Consider the following 23,674-nt stretch of genomic DNA (forward strand, 5'->3'; position numbering starts at 1 on the left):
TTATGAGAAGGGGAAGGGCAGCCAGCGCTGTTGGAGATGCCACTGCCTGGAAGTGGGCAGGCTCTTGTGCGGAGGGCATCTGCTGTTGCAGAGGAGCTGGCAGCCCAGTGTGTCTCTAAGCTGCGTGCTGGCTGAGGGGCTGTGCTGGCTGGGATAGCAGCTGAGGTGGTGAGGGCAGCTCAGGAGCTGCAGCGAAGGTGTTTAGAGATGGCAGTTAATGCGTGGGAGAGGAAAAATGTCTGTGCGCTTGATAAATGTTGGCACCCTACAGGAGCTTATCAGCTAATTCAGTGCTTCGGATTCCAAAGAGCTGGGCTGGCTTTGTCGTGTTGGAAAGAATCCCTTCAGATCGGGGGGATAAATAGAAAGTATGAAAAGGACATTTGTAATGGTGCGGATTCTGTGCTGACTCAGCTGTGGGACGGGGTCCTGCTGCCTCCCCCAGCCCCAAGGCATTGGCAGCACCACTTTCCACAGTCCAGGCCTCAGGACATTGTCCCACATGGGAAAGGGCTCAGAATGGAGCAAACCCTCTGGATTCGGTTCTTCTGGTACTGCTGGTTTGTGTTGCCTGAGCTGCTGCCCTTTGGGGAGCAGCAGCAGGTTCACAAGCTGTTTCCATGTTGGCAGGACGTTATGGTTTGGACCTCCTGGCTTTTTTATTTCTTCTTCACAACCTGCTCATGTGTGCCTGTACCTCCAGTGCCTTCCACCTGCACATCAAGGCAGTGCTGAAGCAACAGATGCTCTGCAGATCAAAGTGATACCTCCCTTAAAGCTCCTGGGGAAAAAAAAAAGCTGAAAAGCAGAAGGAATTTAGGTCTTTACTTATTGCTTTGTTCTCACTATGCCAGGTAAAAGCTAATTAAATGCTGCTTCTCTTGGCAGACAAGTCCTGTACCTCTTCCTGCATCCTGGGGAGCTGCATTTGGGCAATCATAACATAAGCTCGTGTTTCATAGGTGCATCTCCATCTGTTGTCTGTAGTAGCAATGTTTTTTCAAGGAAGCATTCCCTGGTCAACAGCTGCAACCACCTCGACCAAACCTTCATTCTTTGCTTATACAGGCTTTGCCTTTTTAGACAGATGAGCCCCTGTGGGTGTGGTGGAAGCTCAGGGCCAGTGATGCTGCACAGGTTGCTCCACATCACTGCTTTGGACTCAGCACTGTGCTGGAACGCAGCGGCGAGGAGGAGGAACTGCAGCAGAGCTCACTGGCTGTATTCTTGCAGGGTGCAGCAAGAGGAGGGGTGGCTTCCTCTGTAGATATCTTCAAGCAAATGACTTCCTCCAAGATAGGAGCCTGTTGGGCTCGGTGCATGGCAAGGCTGAGGCTTCTCCAAGTCCCAGTGAACAAAAGCTGATTCAAGCTGACTAATGCAGCGATTGCCAGTTAAACCAATAGCTTGCCCTTTAACGAAGGCACCATTAGCTACTTGGTTTCATTTGCCATCACATGGAAAAATCACTCTGAGCTGGGACTGCTGTTTTCCTTCCCGGCAGCTTTCACTCTGCTGCTGGGGAAGTTCTGGTTTCTGTTTGCCCTCTCAGCCTCCTTGCTTCCTCGTTTATCCATTAGAACCACAGTTCAAGAAATCAGAGCAATTCCATGTTAAACTGAACTTGCCTTACACCCCTACATACTCCCTGCACACAATGCCTCCGACAGCACAAACCTGAGCCTGTCTGCTTCTCTTCCCCCTGGCTGCCCCTCCGTGTGCTCTGCAGACCACAGAGCGAGCAAGGAGTGCTGCACCTGCACCCAGCCCTGTGGCAATGCACGGTGCTGCACGGTCAGGCCAGCCTGCTCCTTTAAAGTGAGGCCGTGTAAATACAGAGGAACAGAAGTGGGCGTCTCCTCTCCTCGTGTCCCTTTGCAGAACAGCAGCTGCCGTGCTGCAATGCTGTGTGTTCCAGCTGCAGGCAGTGGTGGCAGTAGTGCCTGCGCTGCGCTGAGTTCTGTTGGGCCGTCTGTGGGATGTCACTTCTCTCTGAAAAAACTTTATAACTACCAAAGGTCTTCTTGTTTTGTTTTTCACTGCTTCCATATTTCTTCCCTGCAGAGAGAAACATCCCAGAATTACGTGCTTTAGCATGCTTAACCCGCAAAGAGGACATTAGGGGTCCAGAGCACTTGGAGGCTGTTGCATGAGCAGCACTTGATGGGAGACCTCTTCCTTCTCAGGCAGCCATAGGCGTGTGCTGCACTGCCCTTGTGTTTGTTCTAACACCGTTCTTTCCTCCTTCTTGACAGATCTTCTGAATTTGGCTCCTGATTAAAGCTGACAGATAATGGAAACATTTCCTCGGCGATGTCTCTGGGGCGACTCCTCCGACGTGCCTCCTCTAAAGCTTCTGACCTCCTGACCCTGAACCCTGGTGGCAGCAGCACTTCCTCTTCCATACTCGATGGGGAGATTATCTACTCCAAGAACAATGTCTGTGTCCACCCACCTGAGCTGCTGCAGGGCATCGGGGAGCACCACCCAGGTGAGTGGGTGCTCACTCACCCTTTTTACCCTCTCCTGTTCCTGGGGACTTTGTTCCTGTCAACATCTGCACACCAGTGGGGCACGAGGAAGGCAGGCTTCAAGGCACCGAGGAAAGCCATCCACAAGCTGATCTATCAGCTGTTCTTTTAATAGGAAAAACTGACAACGTTTCTTCTTTTAGCATAGATCTGCCTGTTTCAGAGCATCCTTTTGTATTCCCGGAAGATGAACAGTTGCCATTTGAGGGCAGGAACTTCTGATGCTCTTTTAAACATGTATGGTTCAGAGAAGCCAAGTATCATCCTGTAACTGTTATTGCTAGAGTGGCCTCGCCAACCCTTGGTAGAGGGAAAATAAAACCTGATTGTGGCTGCATGCACTGGCATAAATGAAGATAAATACTGCCCCTATCCCTTTATTCTCATCTGTTACTGTGCTCTTTCATGTTTTCATCAAAGAGAGCTGTGGCTACTGGCTTAACTTCACAAAACTGATTATTCTGTGAACGTTGACCTACACTTCCCCTTTCGTGTGACTCTTCTATTGGCTTTCCGTGAGAATTGTAGCCCTTTGGCCATACTAAGGTAAATATTCTTAAAAAGAAGAAATATTCAGCTGGCACTTGACATTGTTTAACTAACAAACAGCGAAAGTTTTTCATGTGGCAACATATTTCAGAATTTACTCTCGATTAGTAATCCAGCCAGGAAGTTGAAAGCATTGTATGCAATTCCTTCACTTAAGCCAGAGGGAATTTAGGGTATGCAGAAGCCATGTGCACACCTGAAATTATTTGTGAACACTGAGTGATGCTGAGAACTCCGCAATTCATGTGGCAGAATTCTCTCCTGATGACAAAAGCACTTTTGCCCTTGTTGCAGTGGTGGTGAAGAGGGGAGGCGATGAGGAAGGGCAAGGTTGTGCCTTAGGCACTTTGAAGCTGTGTTGTAACCGATTGCTGCTTTGCTCTCCCACAGGCTATCTGTGCCTCTACATGGAGAAGGATGAGCTGCTCGGCACCACGCTCATCCTCGCCTGGGTCCCAAACTCACGCATCCAGAGGCAGGATGAAGAAGCCCTGCGTTACGTCACTCCCGAGAGCTCCCCGGTCCGCAAAGCTCCCCGCAAACGAGGCCGCCACGCTCAGGGATTTGGCGCTGCCCAGCAGGCTTCTCCCACTGAGCCAAAAGGGGCAGCGGTCCTGAAGGAAGACATCTTGACTGTGTCACAGCTCGTGAAGGACGGGGCTTACATCAGTTCCCCTTCTTTGGATGGGGAGAAGCTGCCCCACAGCTGTGTGGCAGCAGACGGCGCCCAGCAGTCCCCGCAGCCTGCGCGCAGCGACTCAGGAATCCTATCGACAATCAGCTCTCAGGATGAGCAGAACAGGTCAGAGCCGTCGGTGGAGGAAGGGCTGGACTGCAGGCCAGAGCCAGGGGAGGACGAGGGCTCCCTGGAGCTGTTTGCTGACGATGTGAGCAGGGACAGCACTTTCGACTCTGATTCTGATGCCTTCTCTTCCCCGTTCTGCCTCTCTCCCATTAGCGAAGCCCTTGTGAAAAGCAGTAGTTCTGTATTTCTGGATAATGAAACCAGGTGAGTGCATCCATTTCTCCAGTTTTGGGGTGAATTGCTGGGTTGCTGGCTGCTGAGCTTGGGGATGTTAAGGGAAATCGAGAAGCTCGACAGTGACATTGAGCTGAATATCCTGTCTGGCTTCAGACTTGCTTTAATTTCCCCTTGATTATGACACCTGTGTAATTCACAGGAAATTGCTTGTTGGCCAGTCCTGCTCATTGAACTGTGGCCTTGTCCATCGTGCAGGGCTGTGCACGTGTGGGCCTCTCGGGTGAGCTGCCTGGAGGCCTGGGAGCAGCATTACTTGAAGTGGGAAGGTCTTCTGTGGGTCTTGCTGGCTCTGTTGTGCTGTGCTAGCTGCTGGTACAAAGCCACATCAAAGAGTCTGGCTGGCATCCTGCGAGCCTGGCTTCTGGGCAAGGCGCTGCAGGGACAGGAAGGCTGCTTTGCTGACAACAAGGTCACAGTAGGGCAGAAATATGAATTCTGAAATGTTTAACCTGGCTAATACAGTCAGCATTGGTGCATCCAAAGATCAGTGCTTCTCAATGGCACTTTGCAGTCAACTCTATGGGGGAAGAGGGCCCCCTGGCAAAGCAAGGCTTTATCACTGTGCACCTGATCACTTCCACATTGATCCGCGGTGTTTCTGGCTCTCTGCCCTGCAGTCTCCATGCTGTATCACTCGATTCCGTCACACAGAGGAGAGGTGTGTTCATGAAGCACCCCAGGGCTGATTTTAAGGATACAGCTGAACTTGAAATTACACTTGAAATTAGGAAAAACAAGTTCTACTTTGTGTGTGTCAGCAACGCGCGGGCTGCGCGGAGACTTGACGCTCGGAAGGAGTTGGCCTCTGTAGTTCATGGTCTAATCTCAAACCCAGAGAATACCAGTAAGAACAAGTCTATGGAAGGAAGCGTTTTAAGTGGTTTAACCCTTTCTGAATATTTTTTTTTGAATACCTAAGTGTGGTGGTGTCAGACGTTTGTATTGGCCTCATGTTTGCTGCAGATCTTAGCAGCACGCGGTCATGAAGTGTGAGCCTGGGGAGCTTGGGGCTGCAGGGCAGTGCTCCCTGTCCCCCCCCGACACCCCGCTCCCTGCAGAGCACCTTTGTGAGCAGTGCAGGCTGCTCAGGCTGGGATGAGGTTTCCAAACAGCGTTGAAAGAGAGAGAGAAAAGAGGAAATCTGAAAGAGGGAGCTCTTGCAGCTCTCTGCATGCTCATCTCCTGTTGACAGCTGTGGGCCATGAGAGGGCTTTGGGAACTAGATGAATGGTATGAGACATACCTTGAAAGCTTGGAGAGGCCTTTGAATGAGTTAAACACAGCTTCTGACAGCTGACTTTTCCTTCTTCCATTCTGTGTGTGTTGGCTGACTCCGTGAAATAGGGTTTGCAGTTTCACTTTTGCTGGTTCCAAGGTGTGCTTCCCCAGTGAGGTTTTCCTCCAGTGCTGGGCTGCTGTTTGGGCCTTCAGCTGCACGTGCTTTCAGAGAATGTTGTGATTAATTTGACTTATTGCAAAAAAGCACATTGGAACTTCATTGCCAACAGCACCTTAGTTTGCTTCGGAGTTGTAATTTTATTCCTGGAAGCAGCACGTGATGCTGAGCACGCTTGAGCTGTTTCTGTCACTATTACAAAAAAAAAAAAAGAGCACTTCCTTTTTTAAGTATTGCAGCCTGAGTTTTACTGAGTGATCACCAACCAGATTGTTGTCTGGAACAAACTTTAGGAAACCTCTATTTATTTCACTCCTTTTTAGTGATAACATCTGTGTTCGCAGAGTCCAATAGCAAAGAGGTCAGTTGCATTATGTCCCACAGCACTGACCTGTGACAGAGAAGACAGTTGGTTTGTTTGGGGTTTTTTTTTCTTCTTTTTATGTAGATAAAATACAATTTCAGCTGTAAGTCCCTGCTGTGTGCATGCATGCTGCCCTGGCTGCTGGGGAGCCCTCTGCTGGCTCTGCCTACCTGCTGCTCCAGGGGGCTGCTCCTTCCTTCCCCTCTATTTAATTTTAACTCCTCTGGCAGCAGCCTGGAAGCATCTTACAGTGGATGTGGCTCTCATAATTTGCAACAGATTAATTAAACAGACCTTTTATTGTTTGGGGCTTCAGGCTTGAAAGGCTTTTGTCCAGTGTGTCCATTCTTTTGTGCCAAATTGTTCCTCCCCACAGGGCCTTGTGCATGATAGCTGCAGATCTGGGTGCTGCTTGCAAACTGCTCGAGTCAGAGAGTTTGCGCAGAATATTCTGCAAATGTCTTGCCCAAAACTCCGATTCCCAATGCTCACCCCAGCTTTCAGGGGCAGGGGATGTTGTTCCAGGAGTCACCACGAGCTTGAAAACAGCTTCCTTGTTTCGGAAGGATTTTCTGCTGGCAGCTCCTCTGCAGCAGAGCTGGAGTGCGAACAAAGTTAGTGCTGCTGGCGGCAGCTCCCTCCCTGCCCCCCGGCCACCACCCTCCCTCCAAAGAGGAGCGACTGTTTCTGGTTATTTCCCTCTCCTTTGGGGAGCTGCAATAAAGAGAACTTCTACTTTGCTTTGTGTTTATTTCAAAAGCTGCAGCGGCGCAGTGCATGGGTTTTCCAGCTCGGCTGTCCCTTCCATGCAGTTGGGTACCATCAGAAATGGAGAATTGTGACGTTGCAGAAGAATTAGGCTGTGTTGGGTCAGATGAGATGGAGATGGGCTGCTTGCATGACGCTGGACCCTTGGGACCTGCTCCTGGGGGCAGGATGGAGCTGCAGCCTCAGCACTGTGTGCGAGGCAGGGAGCGGAGCAGGGGCAGGAGGGAGCTGGGAAGCCTTGGAGTTGCACAATGAGTCAGTCATTTTAAGTCGACAACTCGCTTTTCAGAGCATAAGGAAATAAAAACGTATCCATTGTTGGGTTTTGTTTTGTTGTGTTTTTGTTTTTTTTCTTCTCAGTTTGAAAGGCTGCCAGGCTCCCATGCAGCGATCAATGCTTTCCTCCCATTTACACAATTCCTGGGGCTGGGGAGAGGGCAGTGCCCCATTACCAGCACACATTCGTGCTCCTTTGCAGCTGGGTTGGGCCGTGGGCAGGAGGGGGATGTGTCCTCCTGGTTCCCGTGCCCCTGCTGGCCCTCAGGTTCCTGGGGGCAGCGGCTGATGGGAGGTGGTTGCACAGACAGTGGCTTCATCCTGAACTGCGTTTGTGTGGCAGAGGAGAGATGCTGGAAATAAAATGGCCTCTTTGTGTTCCTTTTCTCCCTTATCGCTGTTATCTGTCAGGAAACATCTGCTTTGCTTTGAAGGGCACTGGTTGAGGACAGCGGGATCTGAACCCGGCCTTGGGCTGTTGCTGCCCTGCTAGATTACTCAGCTTCCATTTCCCCATCAGCAAAGTGAAACCAAAAGCTTTTGGTACATCCTTGCGACGAGATAGCATCTGACACCTGCATGATGTCACTCAGTGCTTCTAAAATCGCTTTAGCTGGTCGTGGCAGCAGCCCTGTGCCAATCGGTTGCTGAGGCACTTGGTGCTCTGTAGGGATGCTTTGGATTTGTGTCCCCAGCTAGCCAGGCCAGGGGCAGTGGAGCTGTGAGGGGCTTCTCACTGCAGCAGTGAACCACGACTATAGAATCACAGAATGGCTTGGGTTGGAATGGAGCTTTACAGGCCCTGCAATAAATGGGGACTACAGCTAGATCAGGGTGCTCAGTGCATGCTGATCATGCTGCTTTGGATGCGGCCCAGGGTCTTGTTGGCTTTCTGGGCTGTGAAGGCACCATGCTGTCCATGTCCTGCTGCCATCCATTGATGCTCCCAGGTCCTTTTTGGCAGGGCTGTGCTCCATCTTTACACCCCCCAGCCTGTGCTGATAGCAGTGGCTGCCACCACCCAGGCGCAGGCCTTGCACTTGGATGGGTTGTACCTTGTAAGGTTCTCCTGGGCCCACCGCTCAGCCTGTCCAGGTCTCTATGGATGGCATCCCATCCCTGGGATGTGTCATCTGCAAAGTGCTGAGGGTGCACTTGATCCCACTGTCAACATCACTGAGGATGTTAAAGAATACTGGTCCCAGCGCTGACCCCTGAGGGACACCACTGCTCACCGATCTCCATCAGGACACTGAGCCATTGACTACCACGGTCATGAAACAACCTTTTCATGCTGGAGCTAAACCACAGTAGACTTCTCATGCTCTGAAGGAGTCATGAGTGCACGTGAACAGCTCTTACAGGCGCAGCATGCAACGCAAGCAGCAGCTCCTTGGGCACGCTTGATGCAATCTCTGCTAGTGTTGCTCAGTCCTTCCTGGGGAGCTCATCAGCAAATGGCCTCCCCAGGGATAGCACAGCGTGCTGTTGCATCATGATGTTGTGGCAGCACCTCGGTGCCTCTCAGCCCCCTGCAGACCGGGCCAGGGAAGCGTATGGGCGCAGCGGGGCTGCACACCCACTGCCGTGCTGCCAGGGGTGGTTGTGTTCCCAGGGCTGAGGGAATTGGGCTCTGGGTTCCCAACTCCTGTAATTTCTTGCAGTGTCTTGCATCACTCTCGCCTGCTTTTGGCGATTTCAGCCTCAGGGCCTGGCTCTGGGTCCGTGTGGTTTGAGAAGTGCCACTGGTACCTGGAGCAGTGCCTGTAAGAACACCACTGTCCCTCAGTGAGGCTCTGCTCCATAATAGTGGGGCAGCTGTGGGCTCTGGGCAGGGCTGTGCTTTCCCAATCCACTGTGAGGTTGGGCAGAGCCGAGCAGCAGTGTGGGCATACGGCTCCGTCTTCCTTTGTATCAATATTTGAACAGCAAGCATGTTAATTATGGCAGGTTTGGTTTTTTTTGCCTCTGTTGGTTCGCTGCCAGCTCTCTGTGGAAGAAGAATAGTGACAGCTAACTTGAGATCAAGAATTACGGCTCCAAGGGGCGGTGGAGCTATTTGTTTGGGATTTTAATTGAGGAATACGCAGGTGCTGCTGAGGTCTGCTCCCACAGACTGCTTCACGTTAAGCACACCGGTGGTGTGATCAGTAATTCACTCCTCTTGCTTCTAACACAGAGCACCCACCTCCTTTGGGCTCCCAATCTGAGCACGAGGGCAGTGGTAGCGGGCCAGGTCAGAGGTGCACGGCTTTGGTGTTGGCAGAGAGCTGCCCAATATTCCCCATCCACTGCTTAGAACCAAGTGTGTAAGACAAAAGGTAATCTTCGGGGCTTCCAAGGGACAGGCGGTGTGAAGGCTTGATTATAATTAGCATAATTAGTGTAGGATTTTATTTTTGCATGGGTAGAACTGAAAGAGAAAAGCAAAATAAGGCATTAATTTAAAATATAAAATAAACACTGGTAAGAAACCTTCTCTCATCCCAAATGGGCTGAAAAGCAAACATTCTTTTGGGGATTTTGCTGAGAAATCACTTTTTCCATCTCAGGCATTTTTTTAAGTGTTGCTTTTTGGGTACTTGGAGGGCATCACATCGCAGACCTAAGAGGAGGAAGGAGAGGCAGAACACATCAGTTCATTACAAACCTCTGCAGTTCTGGGAGCCGCTGAGTGCCATAGGAAGGAGCAGAACAAATGCCGTAGGACAGCTGAGGTTCCCCAGAGGACACGGGCTAAAAAAAAGGTGAAAGAAGTGCAATTAAGGGAGCTTTTCAGCACAGAAAGTTAATTAGCTACTAAATAGCATTCATTTAGTGCAGTTCAGCATGGGGAAATTTATGTTTTGAAAGCAAACAGATCAATGGGAAGCTGTGGAACAGGCTTTTGGGAAGTCCATGTTGACACTGACGTACTTGGTGCTGTGACGTCCTCATGGCTTTCAGCAGTCTCCCTGACAAGTGGGAAGGACTGCTGGCTTTGCTCTGTGTGTGCCTCCACACGAGGGTGTTCCCACATCTCATTTTGGGATTCCTGGCTGTGTGCTCATCCAGGCTCCTAACCGCTCCTTCCCTGCAGGTTAACATGGATTGATTCAATTGGGGCTCTCCGAGGCAGAGGGGCTTCAGTTCCACATGGTTTCAGCCCAAGGGGGAATTCTGCACAGCTCCCAACATCGTTACATGTTCCCACCAGTCAGGGTTTGGCATTGGACTTTGCTGCCCTGCCCCTGTCCTTCCATCGCTCTGCAGCATCATCCGGTGCAAGCAGGGCTGTTTTGGCAAACTGCTTTGTTCCATATTACCTGTGTTCTTTTGCACTTCGTTCATCTATTGCTGAAATCAGCACGTTTCACAATTCATTATACATGTATGTTGTCAAGGACACTCTTTTATTTATCAGAACAATAGATTTGGGCTCCAGCTACCCAACCTGACCTCACTTTGTGCCATCGCCGCACTCAGCGTTTAGGCGTTTTGGGATATCTTTGAACTTTTATTGATGGATTATTTATTTGAAGCCATCTGTCATTGGCGTTTCAGGCAGCTGATGCTGCCGTGAGCTGCGTCACCTTGCTGGAGAGAATCGGAACTGGAAGGTCAGTGCCTGTGGGGAGCTGTGGAGAAGCAGAGAAACATCAGCCCTGGGGAGGGAAAGGGCACGTTGTTCCCATTTCATGGTGCTCATACATTATGGTGATGCTTATTGTCTGTAAACAACGCTTCACAAGGCAGCGTGCAGGAATAGATGGGGCTGTGAGGCAGGCTGCAATTACTGGAGGTGTGCTTGAATGCAGTGGTGATGGAGAGCCAAGGGGAGAGGGTTTGGCTTTTGCAAGAGACTCTGGGAGGCGGCTGGGAGGCACTCAATAACTGCCACATCCCGTCTGCCATCCTCCCTCTTATAATTACACGTGTCACATCTTGTCATAAAATGAGTTATTAGATCTTTGTCGCTAAAATAGCCTTCCCATGTAATTGGTGCAGGTCTCTGCCCTGGCTCTGTAACAGTAATAACAACTGGTTTCCTGTCTCTGTGCAGCAGGTGCGTGTTGGCTGGACGGTAAGTCAGCCCCACTGCTGCAGGTCAGCCCCACAGTTCCTGCAGGTCTGCCCCACTGCTGTAAGTCATCCCGTTGCCAAGCAGTTCCTGCTGCAGCAGGCATTATGCTTTGTAGATGCTGCAGAAGCTCATGGAGCATAGAGGCATTGATTGCTACAGCTGATGGTTGGGAGAAAATGCATCACTCCCTGATCTTGCAGCAGCGAGACTGAGATGTATTTTGTAACAAGAGAGTGATGGGACTTGAGCAAAGAGAAAAGGTGTCACTGGCCTTGTGGCTGTGTCCGTGGGCTTCCTGCCTCTAGGTTTGCTAATTCGCCTGATAATCTTTTCCTCTGTCCCTTCTGTTCCCTTGGGGATTGCATGTGTTCTCCTGGCAGTCTGCTGTCTCTGGCTCCCACGGCCCCAGCTCTCTCTTAAATATTCCTCCAGCATTTTGCCTTGCACTGGTGCAAATCCCTCATCCAGCAGGTATAATAGTCTGGCTTTCATAAATAATAAATGGTAAAATTTTTCCCTTGTGTCTGCACATCAAGTGTGCCTGGATGGAGAACTCCCCAGAAGCCACAGAACCAGTGCTGTTAGCGCTACGTTCCACTACTTGGGTACGTTAACAGTGCTTTAAGAGGTAGACCCACAGTTTAGAGTCTTTCCATTCCTTTTTATTGTTCTTTTTTTCCCCAATATTGATGTATAAAGGAAAAAGTGACCCTAAACACTGCGAGGATTTTTTCCCCTCAGTTCCCACAGTGCCTGAATGCACACGGTGTGCATGGGGCAGCAGATCGCAGTGAGCCATCGCTGTGCCTCTGTTCAGCTCTGCACACAGATACAAGAACCTCTGCTCAGTCTTACAGTTGGTTTGAGTCACCTCTTCCAGGGCAATCCTGTGGAACCAGCTGTGCCTGCTGAGTGTTGCTTCACAAATACCAGCTGCTTACAGCAAGCAGTCCCACACGGCTGCCCTGCACCAGGACTCCTGTTATTTTTGCATTCATGTGAGCTACAGAGAGCTTTAGGAAGGTGTTACATTTCGCAGCTTGAGCTGAAAATAGCACTTGAATTTTCGCAAAGACCTGTACAATTTCCATGGGGAAGAACTTCAAGATCTCCAAGTCCAACCCCAACCCATCCCCACCGTGCCCACTCACCGCAGTCCTCATCATCATGGCTCTGGAACACCCCCAGGGACGGTGACTCCCCCGCTCCCTGGGCAGCAGTGCCAGTGCCTGGCTGTTCTTTCCGAGTAGAAATTTCTCCTATCCAATCTGAATCTCTGCAGTGCAGTGCAAGGCCATCGCCTCTCATCCCATTGCTGTTAACTGGGAGCAGAGCTTGACCTCCACCTCTGATACAAGCCTACATGCTGTTGGCCGCCTTCTTGGTGGCCCACATTCAGGCATCTGTGCCTCAGCACCCCCAGGGCAGCTTTCCAACCACCGTGCCCCAAGCCTGCAGCGTTGCATGGCGTTATTGAGACCAAAGTGCTGCACGGGCACAGCAAGACAGAGCAGCACATCATCACAAATGGAGCCATGGAGCTGCTCTTCGAGCTGGCAGCCGAGCGGCGTTTGTCCCTACACAATGCTGCGGCGTGAAGGAAGGGGCTTTGGGGGCTGTTTCCCATGCGGGTGGGCGCTGAGGCTTTGAGCCATCCGTTGGAACCGTTAAAAATGTAACCCACAGCCAAGGGGGATGTCCGGAGCCCCGGCCATTGGGGTGCAGTGACCTGAACCACGGACAGATGCTGCGCGCGGGGCTCGGCCCTGTGCAGGAGCACCGCAGCCGGGCTCGGCAGGCATACTGATGTGCTGTGCTGCAGATGCATGCTGAGTGTGTGATTTTCAGCGTTCAGTGCCTACATTGTTAGATAAGCGGATTAGAAAACATTGCATAAAGTGGCATTGCAGGGGGCTGTCTTTATACCTGCTACTTGCCTTGTTTTGCAAACCCTGATTTCACAGCGGAACCCATTCAGAGCTTGCTCTGAGATTGTTCACATGTATTGGCCTTTTTAAGAACCGAGGGGTCACAGTTTCAGATTCACTTAATTCTCAAAGCAGTGATATTTTTCTTTTGGGATCGGGGCTGGTGGCGGGCATGCAGGGCGTTTGCTCTGAGCTCAGTTTGCTCCTTGGGGTGGATGCATGGGTGCAGCGTGCTCCCAGCTCCCTGCATGCTCCCAGCTCCCTGCATGCTCCCAGCTCCCTGCAGCATGCTGCTTCACTCTCCTGCTCCAGGCTGGCTTTGAGCTCATGTGTCACTTCCCGCTCCTTAACTCCCCAAGTACCAAGCTTGCAAATGGGAACCTGAAGCCATGTATGTCTGAATTGAGGCTTGTGAGGCTTGCTTGCATGGATCAAGTTCAGGAGAAGCCTCTTTTGGTCTTGCTGTGTTCAGAGGGACTTCATAGCTGATACCCAGGGTGCACAGCTCACCTCCCCAGGCAGTGGTGGGGAACACATCCACCCTCTCCAGTTCTGTGTGCAGCAGACCAAACCCTGGAGCGCCTGTTGGGATGGCAGGGCATTGATTTCAATAAAAATCATTTAATCTCTTTTGTAAGCAGCCTGTTATTGATTCCCTAGACCTGCCCTGAATTCCAATGTCAGAGCTCTGGGAAAGAGGCATAGCCTCGTGGCAGCCGTGATTGTCACATGCAACTGAAGCTCCTGGCTAACGCTGCTGGGCTCTCCCCTCACTCTGCTACAGGGACACAGGTGATGGCTGCAGGGACACAGGTGATGGCTGCAGGGATGCATGTGATGACCACGTGCCACGTTCCCACTGCTGCACAGAGAGCCCCAACGGCAGCACCCAGAGCCCAGAGAGCAGCGGGCGAACGCAGGGAGAGGAGCAGCAGAAGGTGGGAGCCCTGGAGCAGATCTGCGGAGTCTTCAGAGTGGACCTGGGACAAATGAGATCCCTGCGCCTTTTCTTTAGGTAACCTTTCTTTAGGCACCTTTCACAGAGGTGCCGTGAGGCAGGCTTCAGGGGTTTGTTCTCCAGGAAAGATAAAATGCAGTTCCTTGGCATATCGGGAGAGCAAGGGTGCTCTTAGCAGCACGAGGGAAGCTCTTGGTGGAACAGCCTCACAGTGCTCCTCTGGTTCTATGGTCACATCCAGAGCTGTAAGATGGTTTTTGCCTTGTTTGAAGGGAGAGCTTCATTACAGTTTGCTTTCCTCTCACTGCAATCCAATGTCCCCTTCCTGCGGGGCACCTCCTCACCCTATGAGGTGACCTGAAGAGGAGAAGGCTCCAGGGAGATCTGTGCTGGCCTCTAAGCGTCCAAAGGGAAGCTGTAGGGAAGAAGGGGACAGACTAGCAGGGTCTACTGATGCACAGGTTGCCCAGAGAGGCGGTGGTGCCCCATCCCTGCAGACAGCCAAGGGCAGGGATGGGCTGTGAGCACTGATGGAGCTGTGGGTGTCCCTTCTCAGGGCAGAGGTGGCACCAGATGGCTTTTAGGGCCCCTTCCAGCTCCAACCATCCTGTGATGGTATGATTCTGATTCTAACCCCACTTTGCCCTCCCCACAGCGACGAGGCATGCACCTGTGGGCAGCTGGTAGTCGCCAGCCGGGAGAGCCAGTACAAGATCTTCCATTTTCACCATGGAGGCCTGGATAAAGTGTCAGAGGTGTTCCAGCAGTGGAAGTATTGCACCGAGACCCACCTGAAGGAGCAGGTAGCGGGCAAGGTGGGGCAGGGGACTTCTCACAAGGAGTTGGGGAAATGAAGCTGTGAGGTTCCATCACTAAATAGGGCAGCAAGGCACCGACTGTTACTGGGATACAGCCAGCAGTTAGCTGGGAGGTCTTGGTTGTGTTTGTTCATCCTCATCCATTCCTGTTCTGCCTGTGGAATGCAGAGCAGATAAGGCAGGAACCTCATTAGGGGGTAATTTTGCTGGCTGTGGTGTGCAGGTAGATCAGCACTGTGCTCTGGGTGGTGAGGTGGCTGGGAACCAATTTCCAATGCAGCAGTGCACTGCTGTCCGAGCCTTTCATCCATTTTGTGAAGCATAGCATACTGCATCTGAAAATGTTTTGACAAGGCATCTTGCCATATTTTGTTCAATCTACATACAAATGTGATAAGAGCTGTTTAATTATCTGTTTAAGATACTATATGTGCTTATTAGTAACAGTGATTTTTAAATTTCCATCCTTCCCACAGAGACCCCTGCTGCTTTTCTTATTGTGGTCGCATGGGCTCACTTTTTGCATTGAACAACCTTTGATTTTTAAATTAAATGTCAGCTGCAGTCTTGCACTGGGATCAGGAGTGCCCTTAGAGAGCCTGGCAGTGCCGTTCCCCGCTTGCCTAACAGCAATCCCTTTGTATATGGCCAATCATATGTAATTTATTGCAGGCATTCCTGGCAGGGTGAAGTTTTGCTGTAAGCAGCATTAATTCGCTTTCAGGTCAGGGATAAGATGGGGGGAGGAATAGGAAACTGTGTTGTTTTTGGTGGTTTTTTTTAAGATGAAGCTGTTTTGTGGCGCTCCGATTTTTAATTATTCTAATCACTCGTGCTATTGTAATGGTTGGAATTAAGAAAACAACCTTGCTAAGTGCTGTGCCTGCTACAAGAACCACAGGGAAAGGTTTTGCTGCTCCCAACGTCTCACGCTGTGCCGCTATCTGCCTCCCGCCTTCATTTTTGTTCTGTTTTGTTTTGTTTTGCTCCCCTCGCTCAGCAGCTCGCTGATGAGAAGACATGCATGCAGTTCTCCATCCGTCGGCCCAAGCTGCCCTCATCGGAGACGCACCCGGAGGAGAACGCATACCGGCGCCTCGACGTGTCAGCATGGCTCAGCCACCTGAACCACTGCGGGCAGGTGGAGGAGGAGTACAAGCTGCAGAAGGTGAGTTGAGGCTGCTGCTCTGTGCTGGGCAGAGTCCTGGAGTGGAAGCTTGGTTTGCTTTCGGGGCAGGTGATGTTGGAGGGGATGAAGGTTGCTCGTGGTGCATGGCTGGAGGTGTTGGTGGGACCGCAGAGCGCTTGCAGGTGAGATCTGAGCATCATCCCAAGGAGGCAGCAGGATGGGTAAACCAACGCGTCTGTGCTCTGCGTGCTGTGAGCAAATCAAAGAAAGAAAAATTGAGATGACTGTATGAAAGAATGCGGGGCTTTCAGGGGAGCACCGGGTCCGGGTCTTGAGAGGGGTTTGCAGTGAAATGCGGTGTCTCCAAGATTGGGGATTAAGCCGTGACATGAGAACGACACGTTAATCATAGAGCCACTCCAGGGGGGGTTATTGACATTGAAATGAGCCCGATTTGTGTCTCGTCTGGGAATAGAAGGCCAGCACTTTCCCTCTAAACATGTGCAAATTGCAGGAGCTTGAATCAAGGCGTCACTTGTCAGGAGAGAGCTGCAAAGCCACGCAGCACAGTGGCGGGCAGTTCCTTGTTGCTGTTTTTGGGAATGCTAAAGCTGAACCGGTCCTAACTTCTGTTCAGACAGCCAAGGTCAGGCTGGACGGGGCGCTGAGCACTGATGGAGCTGTGGGTGTCCCTGCTTAGCGCGGGGGGTGGGACCAGATGCCCTTCAGCATCTCTTCCAACTCAAACCTTCCTATGATTCTATGGTTCTGTTCTTCCTTCCAGGCCATTTTCTTTGGTGGGATCGATATGTCCATCCGTGGGGAAGTGTGGCCTTTCCTGCTGCACTACTACAGCTACGAGTCCACCTCTGAGGAGAGGGAGGCACTGAGGGTGCAGAAGAGGAAGGAGTACTTTGAGATCCAGGAGAAGAGGTAACAGAGTGGCCTCAGCCTCGGCTGCTCCCCTCTCTTTAGCTTCTAACTCCAAAGAGCTGCTGGGGACAGAGGTGAGGGGAGCAGATTTGCTCTCAGCACAGCCAGTCTTACTCCAATGTTATCTCACCCAGCTTCTGGAGCAGCACCAGCAGCACCACGCAGGGAGTTTGTCTTGCAGGCAAGGCTATGGCCTGACATGCTAGGCTTAGCAGGCCGAAGGTGAAAACAGGATTTTAGGTTTCTTCATAAATGTATCTGGATGTAAAAATAGGGAAGAAGAAGATATGTCAAATTTAAGGAAGTTATTACTGCCAGAACTGTGCTTTGCAAACTGATTGTGGGTACATTTAAGCTGGAGAGAGACTGTGGTATTATTATTTTGGAGTAAATTGCAGCAGAGTGGTGAGTTCTGGTGTGACACCCACAAGGAGCAGTGGAGAGCATCATCAGCTGCTCCAGACGTCGACTTCATCACAAAACACACTGTGTCAACCACTCAGAACCCAGGAAGCCCCTTCTGATAATGCCTTTGGACAGAAGATGTGCTGTTCCGGACAGACCCCTTGTCTGCTTTTCAACTGATGAGAAAACTCAGTATAGAAATAGGGTTTTTTTCTCAAAGCCAAAGCTGAAGTAAGGCTGTTTGTTCTTTGTGACGGTCCTGTGCCTGTAGTCTCAACGTACCTGTGTTGCTGTTCAATTTTCAGGCTTTCCATGTCTCCAGATGAGCAGAAGGATTTCTGGCGCAAGGTGCAGTTCACAGTAGACAAGGATGTTGTGAGGACTGACCGCAGCAACCAGTTCTTCCGAGGGGAAAACAACCCCAATGTGGAAACAATGAGGTGATGTGTCTGATCTCAGCGTCCCACACAGTGCCCTACTGAGCACGTAGGAAACTCCAGAACTCCCCGTGGCCCAGGCTGCCTCTGCTGCTGCCTTGGGAATACTGAAGAGCATCACACATAGGATGGCTGGACCAGAAGATGCAAAAATAACTCCTTCCCCAGAGCTCTCACTACTGCCGTCCCCTAGCTTCCCTGCACATAAAAGAGGGGGGAGCCTTCTGCAGCTCTGGGGGTAAAGACTGCTGCAGCAGGGTCGTGGGCAGGTGCTTATGGCTGTGGTTCTGCTGATGGGGTGGAAGACCAGCCCTCAGAGTCTCCTTGATGGGTGCGGGACCCGTCAGCGTGTTCCTGGTGAATGGTTGGGGTAGGATGGAAGGGCCGTGCCCTCCACGTCTCACCTCTCCTCTTGAATGTCTCCTCCAGGAGGATCTTGCTGAACTACGCAGTGTTTAACCCAGCTATTGGGTATTCCCAAGGCATGTCCGACCTGGTCGCCCCAATCCTGGCAGAGGTCCTGGATGAGTCGGATACTTTCTGGTGTTTTGTGGGATTGATGCAGAACACCATCTTCATCAGCTCACCCCGGGACGAGGATATGGAGAAACAGCTGGTGAGGAGGAGGGCTGGGCTCGGTTTGGTCCTGTCTGTAATTTCTCCCTTCCTCATTCAAACTGGAGGAATGACGTAAAGCTGTTAACTGGTCTGTGTGAAATCATGCACCAAAGCCACAAAGCATCCGATGGATAAAATGAATCTCAGGTGATTGAGGCACTCCAGGGGCAATTATAGGCAATAAGTTGTCAGTCAAGTTGCCTTGGCTGTGCTGAAGGATGCTGATTCAAGGAATCTTTTATGGTCATCTTTTATTTAGGATTCTGCTGCCTTTTTCTCTGTGCTTCTGTCAGGCAGAGGAGACTCACTCATTTGTTTCCATCCTGATTTGGGGGCATTAGGTATGAATGAGGCGTAGTAGTGGAGCTGCAGCCCTCTGTATGAGCTTTTTTGAAGGTTTTAACATTTTTAATGGATATCTTTTTAATGATATCCAAATGAAAAACCTTTCCTATCTGGCAGAGTCACTTAAAATAAAGTGACCTTGCTGAAAAATAGAAACCTTTTAGGTTTTAACATCAATGCTCCCAGAATTGCTGGTCAGAATCCTGGGAAACACATTTTAAATCTGAACACTCTTGTCCAGGTCATGATGGCACTGATGTAAAATGGTAAATCTGTCACGGAAGCCTGGTGGGGTGCTGCAGGTGAGGTGCAATCATTGCATGGATTATGCTCTGCAGCGTGCCTATAGCATCAGGCTTCTTAAAATCACTCACACATTGCTCAGCCCCCGCTGAAATGAAATGCTGTAGGTAGCCACATCCTGTCTGCACTCGAGGGCTGCGTGCTGCTTTGCCCAGCCCGACTCTCCCCATCTTCCTTTAGCAGTCAAAGGATTTTCTTTTCACTGCTTCTTTGTGGAATAGCTGCAGTGGCCCGGGCTGCTCCTGGCTGAACGTAAGGAGCTGCCTGTGAGCCGGGGCCGTGAGCTGGGGCTCTGTGTGGGAGGACAAAACCCAAACCAGTGTTAGCAGGCCTGGCTTGTGCTGGGGACGTGGAGGGGCTCGGGGGGCTCTGGGGGTCATGGCACACAGGCAGTGGCTCAGCCAAGTGCATCTCTTGCAGATGTACCTGCGGGAGCTGCTGAGGCTCATGCACCCACGCTTCTACCAGCACCTTTCTGCCCTGGGGGAGGACGGCCTGCAGATGCTCTTCTGTCACCGCTGGATCCTCCTCTGCTTTAAACGGGAGTTCCCCGACGCTGAGGCTCTGCGCATGTGGGAAGCCTGCTGGGCACACTACCAGGTGGGAGTCCATGCAGCACACAGGCAGTGTGCTTTGCTGAGCCCTCACCTCAGCACCCTGCGGGGTTTTCCTTAAAGGCCCTTGGTAGCAAAGTATCCAAAATAAGTTACACTGCAGGCATTCCCTCTCCCGCAGCACTCTCTTAGCTGAGAAGTGACAGCTTGGTTTTGTCTTTGCCGGGTTCTGCTTTGATTTGCTGGAGGTAACCTTGAAAGAAATGGGAAGTCATACAGATTGCACGTGGAGCTGCCTGGTGAAGGCACTGAGGAGCTGCCTGAGCTACTTTATGCTCACAGACAGATCGGCTCCGAAGGGCTCTGCTTCATTTACAAAACTGTTCATTCATCAAAGTGCAGGTTCCCCTAATTTGAACATTTGCAGCACTGACACCTGAAAAGTCTGTTTCACAAGCTTGTGTTCCTTGTGGGCATCTTCCAGCAGTTTTCCCTGTCAGATGTTGTGGGGAGACTGTAGATATTTCAGAGAGTCTGTAACTACCAAAGGGGTTTACCTGTAGAACAAAAGGATGGATGCTGCTCCCCAGCTTGGGGATGCCTATGCTTTTCAGAATGTGCTGACCATCCGTTCTGAGGTTCAGACTCCTCTTTAACAGCTGGACAATGTCTTCCCAGAGCCACCAGTCTGCTTTGAAAGCTGTGGCCCAAACCACACTCCCACACTTTAAAGGTGAGAGACTTTGACTCAGCTGTGATTCAGAATCCACAACAACTCCTTTATGAGCACCACTAAGCAGAACTGGAAGGAGCAACAAATCTCTCTTCAGGACGTGCTTGTGGAGGGTGGGGAGCCAGAGCTCAGCTTCCACCTGCTGTAACCCAGCCCGTGTTCTCTTTGCAGACAGACTACTTCCACCTCTTCATCTGTGTGGCCATCGTGGTGATTTATGGGGATGATGTCATTGAACAACAGCTGGCCACCGATCAGATGCTGCTGCATTTCGGCAACCTGGCTATGCACATGAACGGAGAACTCGTACTCAGGAAGGTAAATGTCTGCATGCTGAAGTGGGCTCTCAGGCCCATGAGATGAGTCAGAGCATGGAGAAAACCAGGGACCGGTGCTTCATCTTCCTCATCTCCTGCATCCCCTGCTTGCCTGCAGCCAGCAAGAACGGGGTGATGCTGCTGGGACGTGCCAGAACACAGCAGCACCAAGCCCAGGCTGCAGGGCAGATGCAGGCACTGCGGTGCCGAGGGGCAGGAATCCCATGCTGAGAGCAGCTCCTGCTAAATCCACCTGCTGGCAATGCCTCCAGGCCCCATTTAACCTCCAGCTGGCTGTTCAGGAGGGGTGCCCCACGTTTTGACTCCTATCACGGAGCTGAGCAGGGCCCGATGGCAACCCCAGTGCTTTGTATCCGCACCCTGGCACGCGGGAATGACTTTGTCTCTCTCCCCTCTAGGCGAGGAGCCTGCTCTATCAGTTCCACCTGCTGCCCCGCATCCCCTGCAGCCTGCACGACCTGTGCCAGCTGTGTGGGACGGGGATGTGGGACAGCGGCTTCATCCCTGCAGTGGAGTGCTCTGGTCACCACCCCGCAGCCGAGGGCTGCCCCTATGGGGGGCTGGTGGAGGATTCTTCTCCCAAGGCAGGAGGTGAAGGCAGGAGAGGAGTGAAAACACACGACATCTTCAATTTCCGAAAATAGCTGGAGAGGAACCGGGCGCGCCGGAGGAAGAGGGAAGGGCAGGAAGGATGTGCAGAGGAAAAATGTGGAGGACAAAAATGGAGGGGAGGTTCGTCAAGGCTCCGGAGAGGACTGGAAGGGGGAGAATGGAAGAGGGATGGAGTCTGTCTGCAGGAGAATGGCACTGTGTGAGCGGAGGAACGGGGCGAAACGCACCCAACCAGGAGCAGCACGTGCTTGGATTTGATCTTCATAGGAACACAAAGTGTTTCTAGACCTTCACAAGGACTTTTTTACTCTGCCTCTGGGACTGGACTGGTTAGGAACCAGAAGTTGTACCTTGCTGATGAGAAGCGTGAACGCTAATGAGAGCCGAGTGCCCCCAGCAGAGTGTGTGGCTGGTGGGGGGGGGGGGGCAGGGCCCTGCAGCATCCCTGCACCCCGAGCACACGTGCTTCAACCAGAGCAATGCCTCTTGGTGGCTTCTCTCTAACGCCACGACGATCATTTTAATTACAATCTGCCAAAAATAAACCTGCAGACCATTGGGACTGCAGGGGACGTATCTGTTCTGTTGGTGAGGAAGAGCTGGTCACCTGAAGGCCATCCCTCACTCTCTGTGTTTTTACATGGCATGCCTGCTGGCGTGATTCTTCTCCTTTTGTACAGAGAGTGCACAGCCACGGGTCTTACAGCACTGCTTTCTGTAGTCAGGGTATTTCATAGACACCTTTTGGAGTTTACTTCTTTGTGACATTACAGCAAAGCTGCTGCTTTATGCTGCCAGCCACAGACTTTAGAACCTTGTTTGTGGAATTCTGTTGTTTCTAGTGTGTTTCCAACGTGTTCCCTTTGGCTCTTCCCAACGACTGAATATTTTCTGTCCTTATTTGTTTTTGCCATAGGCACGTGGGGCGGACCCAGCGCTCCTCAGCTGATGCCACCCGTATGCATTCTTCCCCATCGTGAAAGAAAAACAAAACTTGGTTTGTTGCAGTTGTTTTTGCTGAGCTGTCTTTGGTAAACGTTTCCCTTGAAGTATTTTTGGAAGGACAGCATGTTTTCACTGCTGCCTTCTATAAAATCTGCCAACTGGAAGCTGTGCTGAGGCCTTGAGTGCAGCCATGTTGCCAAATACGAAACGTCTTTACCAAATCCACTGGCAGCCAAAGGTGTGTGCTGAGCCAAAGCTCGTGCCAAGAGGAGTCTGGGGAAAGCTTCCTTAGGAACGGACATGGAGATGGGCTAGCAGAGGGCCGTGCTGGTTTTGCTGCTTCCTTCTGCCCAGCGCTGTGGCACTGAGCCTGGCAGGCAGGTTGGTGCAGAGCTCAGTGCTGTGCTGAGACCGACCGAGCACGTGCTGCTTCCCCAGTGGGAGAAGTCCTGGCCTCAGGCTGCACCTCGAGGCCGCAACGCTGTGCTGGGGCAACTCTAGAGGGTCCAGCACTGCTCCTGCTGCAGCAAATAGGAGGCAACGGGAGGAGCTGAAGTCGATAATTTCTGGTGTTATTTTTTCTGCCATTGAAATGTCATGCAGCGATGTGGAAATCACTCAGGATTTGTTTGGTGACAAACAGCACTGCGGTTCTCCCACGCGTGGCACAGCCCAAAGCAGGGCACTGCTGGGATCTCCTTGCCCCCTGCCTGCTGCCACCCGATGTCCCACGGCAGATTTCAGCCATTTGCAGCACGATGGCCCCAGTGTTGGCTGCTGGTAACTCACGGTGCCTCTATTAAATGTGGACTAAATGTCCACAGCTCTCTGTGCTGGCATCGTTCCTGTGTCAGACGGCAGTGGTTGGGGTTGGCTGTTCTCTGGGCAGCTGCTGCTCAGGGGAGCGACGTGGTGTTTGCCTGTTGTGAGCTGCACTCAATATTCCCCTTCCTCCTGCTCTTGTGTCAGGGTAGGGGGCAGCAGGCTGGGGGCTGCGGGGCTGCCATCCCCAGGGCTGCACACAGGCAGTGAGCTGCAAATTGTGGGCACGGGAATGGCTGCAGACACTGCTGAGCTGTCAGTGGGGCTGTGCAGGAACACCATGCTCTGGAAGCGGGTGCATCACCCTCTGTGTCTCTCTGCTTGGCTCAAACACACAGCAGCCGGGACAGCTGCATCATGGCCACCTCGTGCCCAAAACGCCTTCCAACTGCTTTGTGACTGCTTTGTGCTCCTTGTCCCCACAGACTGCTTCCAGACCAGGCTGCTGGAAACCCAAAGGAAGCTCCTGAAATATTTTCACAGCCAATTTTATTGCAGTCTGCATTTCGGCCAAGAGTTCCCACAGAATCCAAGTGTCCAAAAGTCACCACCCTTCGAATGCAGTTGATTTCTTCCTCCAGCTCTGAAAGGCAGCTCTCTCTAAGGTCATGCTTATAAAGGGCTTTGAAAACAGTTCTGCTTCTAAGATCCTTGCTTCATTAACCCACACATCTGCAGCTCACAGGGCTGGGACCTGCCCTCTGGCATCAGGCTGTGCCCCAATGCCCAGCGCAGCTCTGCAGCACATCAGATTCCTCCCAGCATCTCACCATCCTCCTCTGTAGGTTTAAGCAAAAAAAATGGGCT

At 51.6% G+C, this 23,674-nt stretch overlaps 1 protein-coding gene across 3 annotated transcripts; it reads left to right on the forward strand.

The window, feature by feature from the left end:
• Positions 1-2,313: 2,313 nt before the first annotated feature.
• TBC1D16 (TBC1 domain family member 16) lies at positions 2,314-21,236 on the forward strand (the record flags this gene model as incomplete). 3 transcript variants are annotated; one of them, XM_079544316.1, is made up of 11 exons in its annotated part: positions 2,314-2,491; positions 3,471-4,089; positions 13,744-13,932; positions 14,531-14,690; positions 15,694-15,861; positions 16,607-16,755; positions 17,466-17,600; positions 18,027-18,213; positions 19,284-19,463; positions 20,322-20,468; positions 20,887-21,236. In XM_079544316.1, the coding sequence occupies 11 exons, from the start codon at positions 2,314-2,316 to the stop codon at positions 21,130-21,132; spliced, it is 2,358 nt and encodes a 785-aa protein (XP_079400442.1). In that variant the 3' UTR covers positions 21,133-21,236. The 3 variants fall into 3 exon arrangements, with proteins under 3 accessions (XP_079400442.1, XP_079400443.1, XP_079400444.1); XM_079544317.1 differs by having other exon boundaries at positions 14,531-14,678; XM_079544318.1 differs by having other exon boundaries at positions 13,792-13,932; positions 14,531-14,678.
• Between the last annotated feature and the right edge of the window lie 2,438 nt (positions 21,237-23,674).

The sequence above is a fragment of the Tetrao urogallus genome, assembly GCF_951394365.1.
Source record: "Tetrao urogallus genome assembly, chromosome: 18".
NCBI lineage: Eukaryota > Metazoa > Chordata > Aves > Galliformes > Phasianidae > Tetrao > Tetrao urogallus.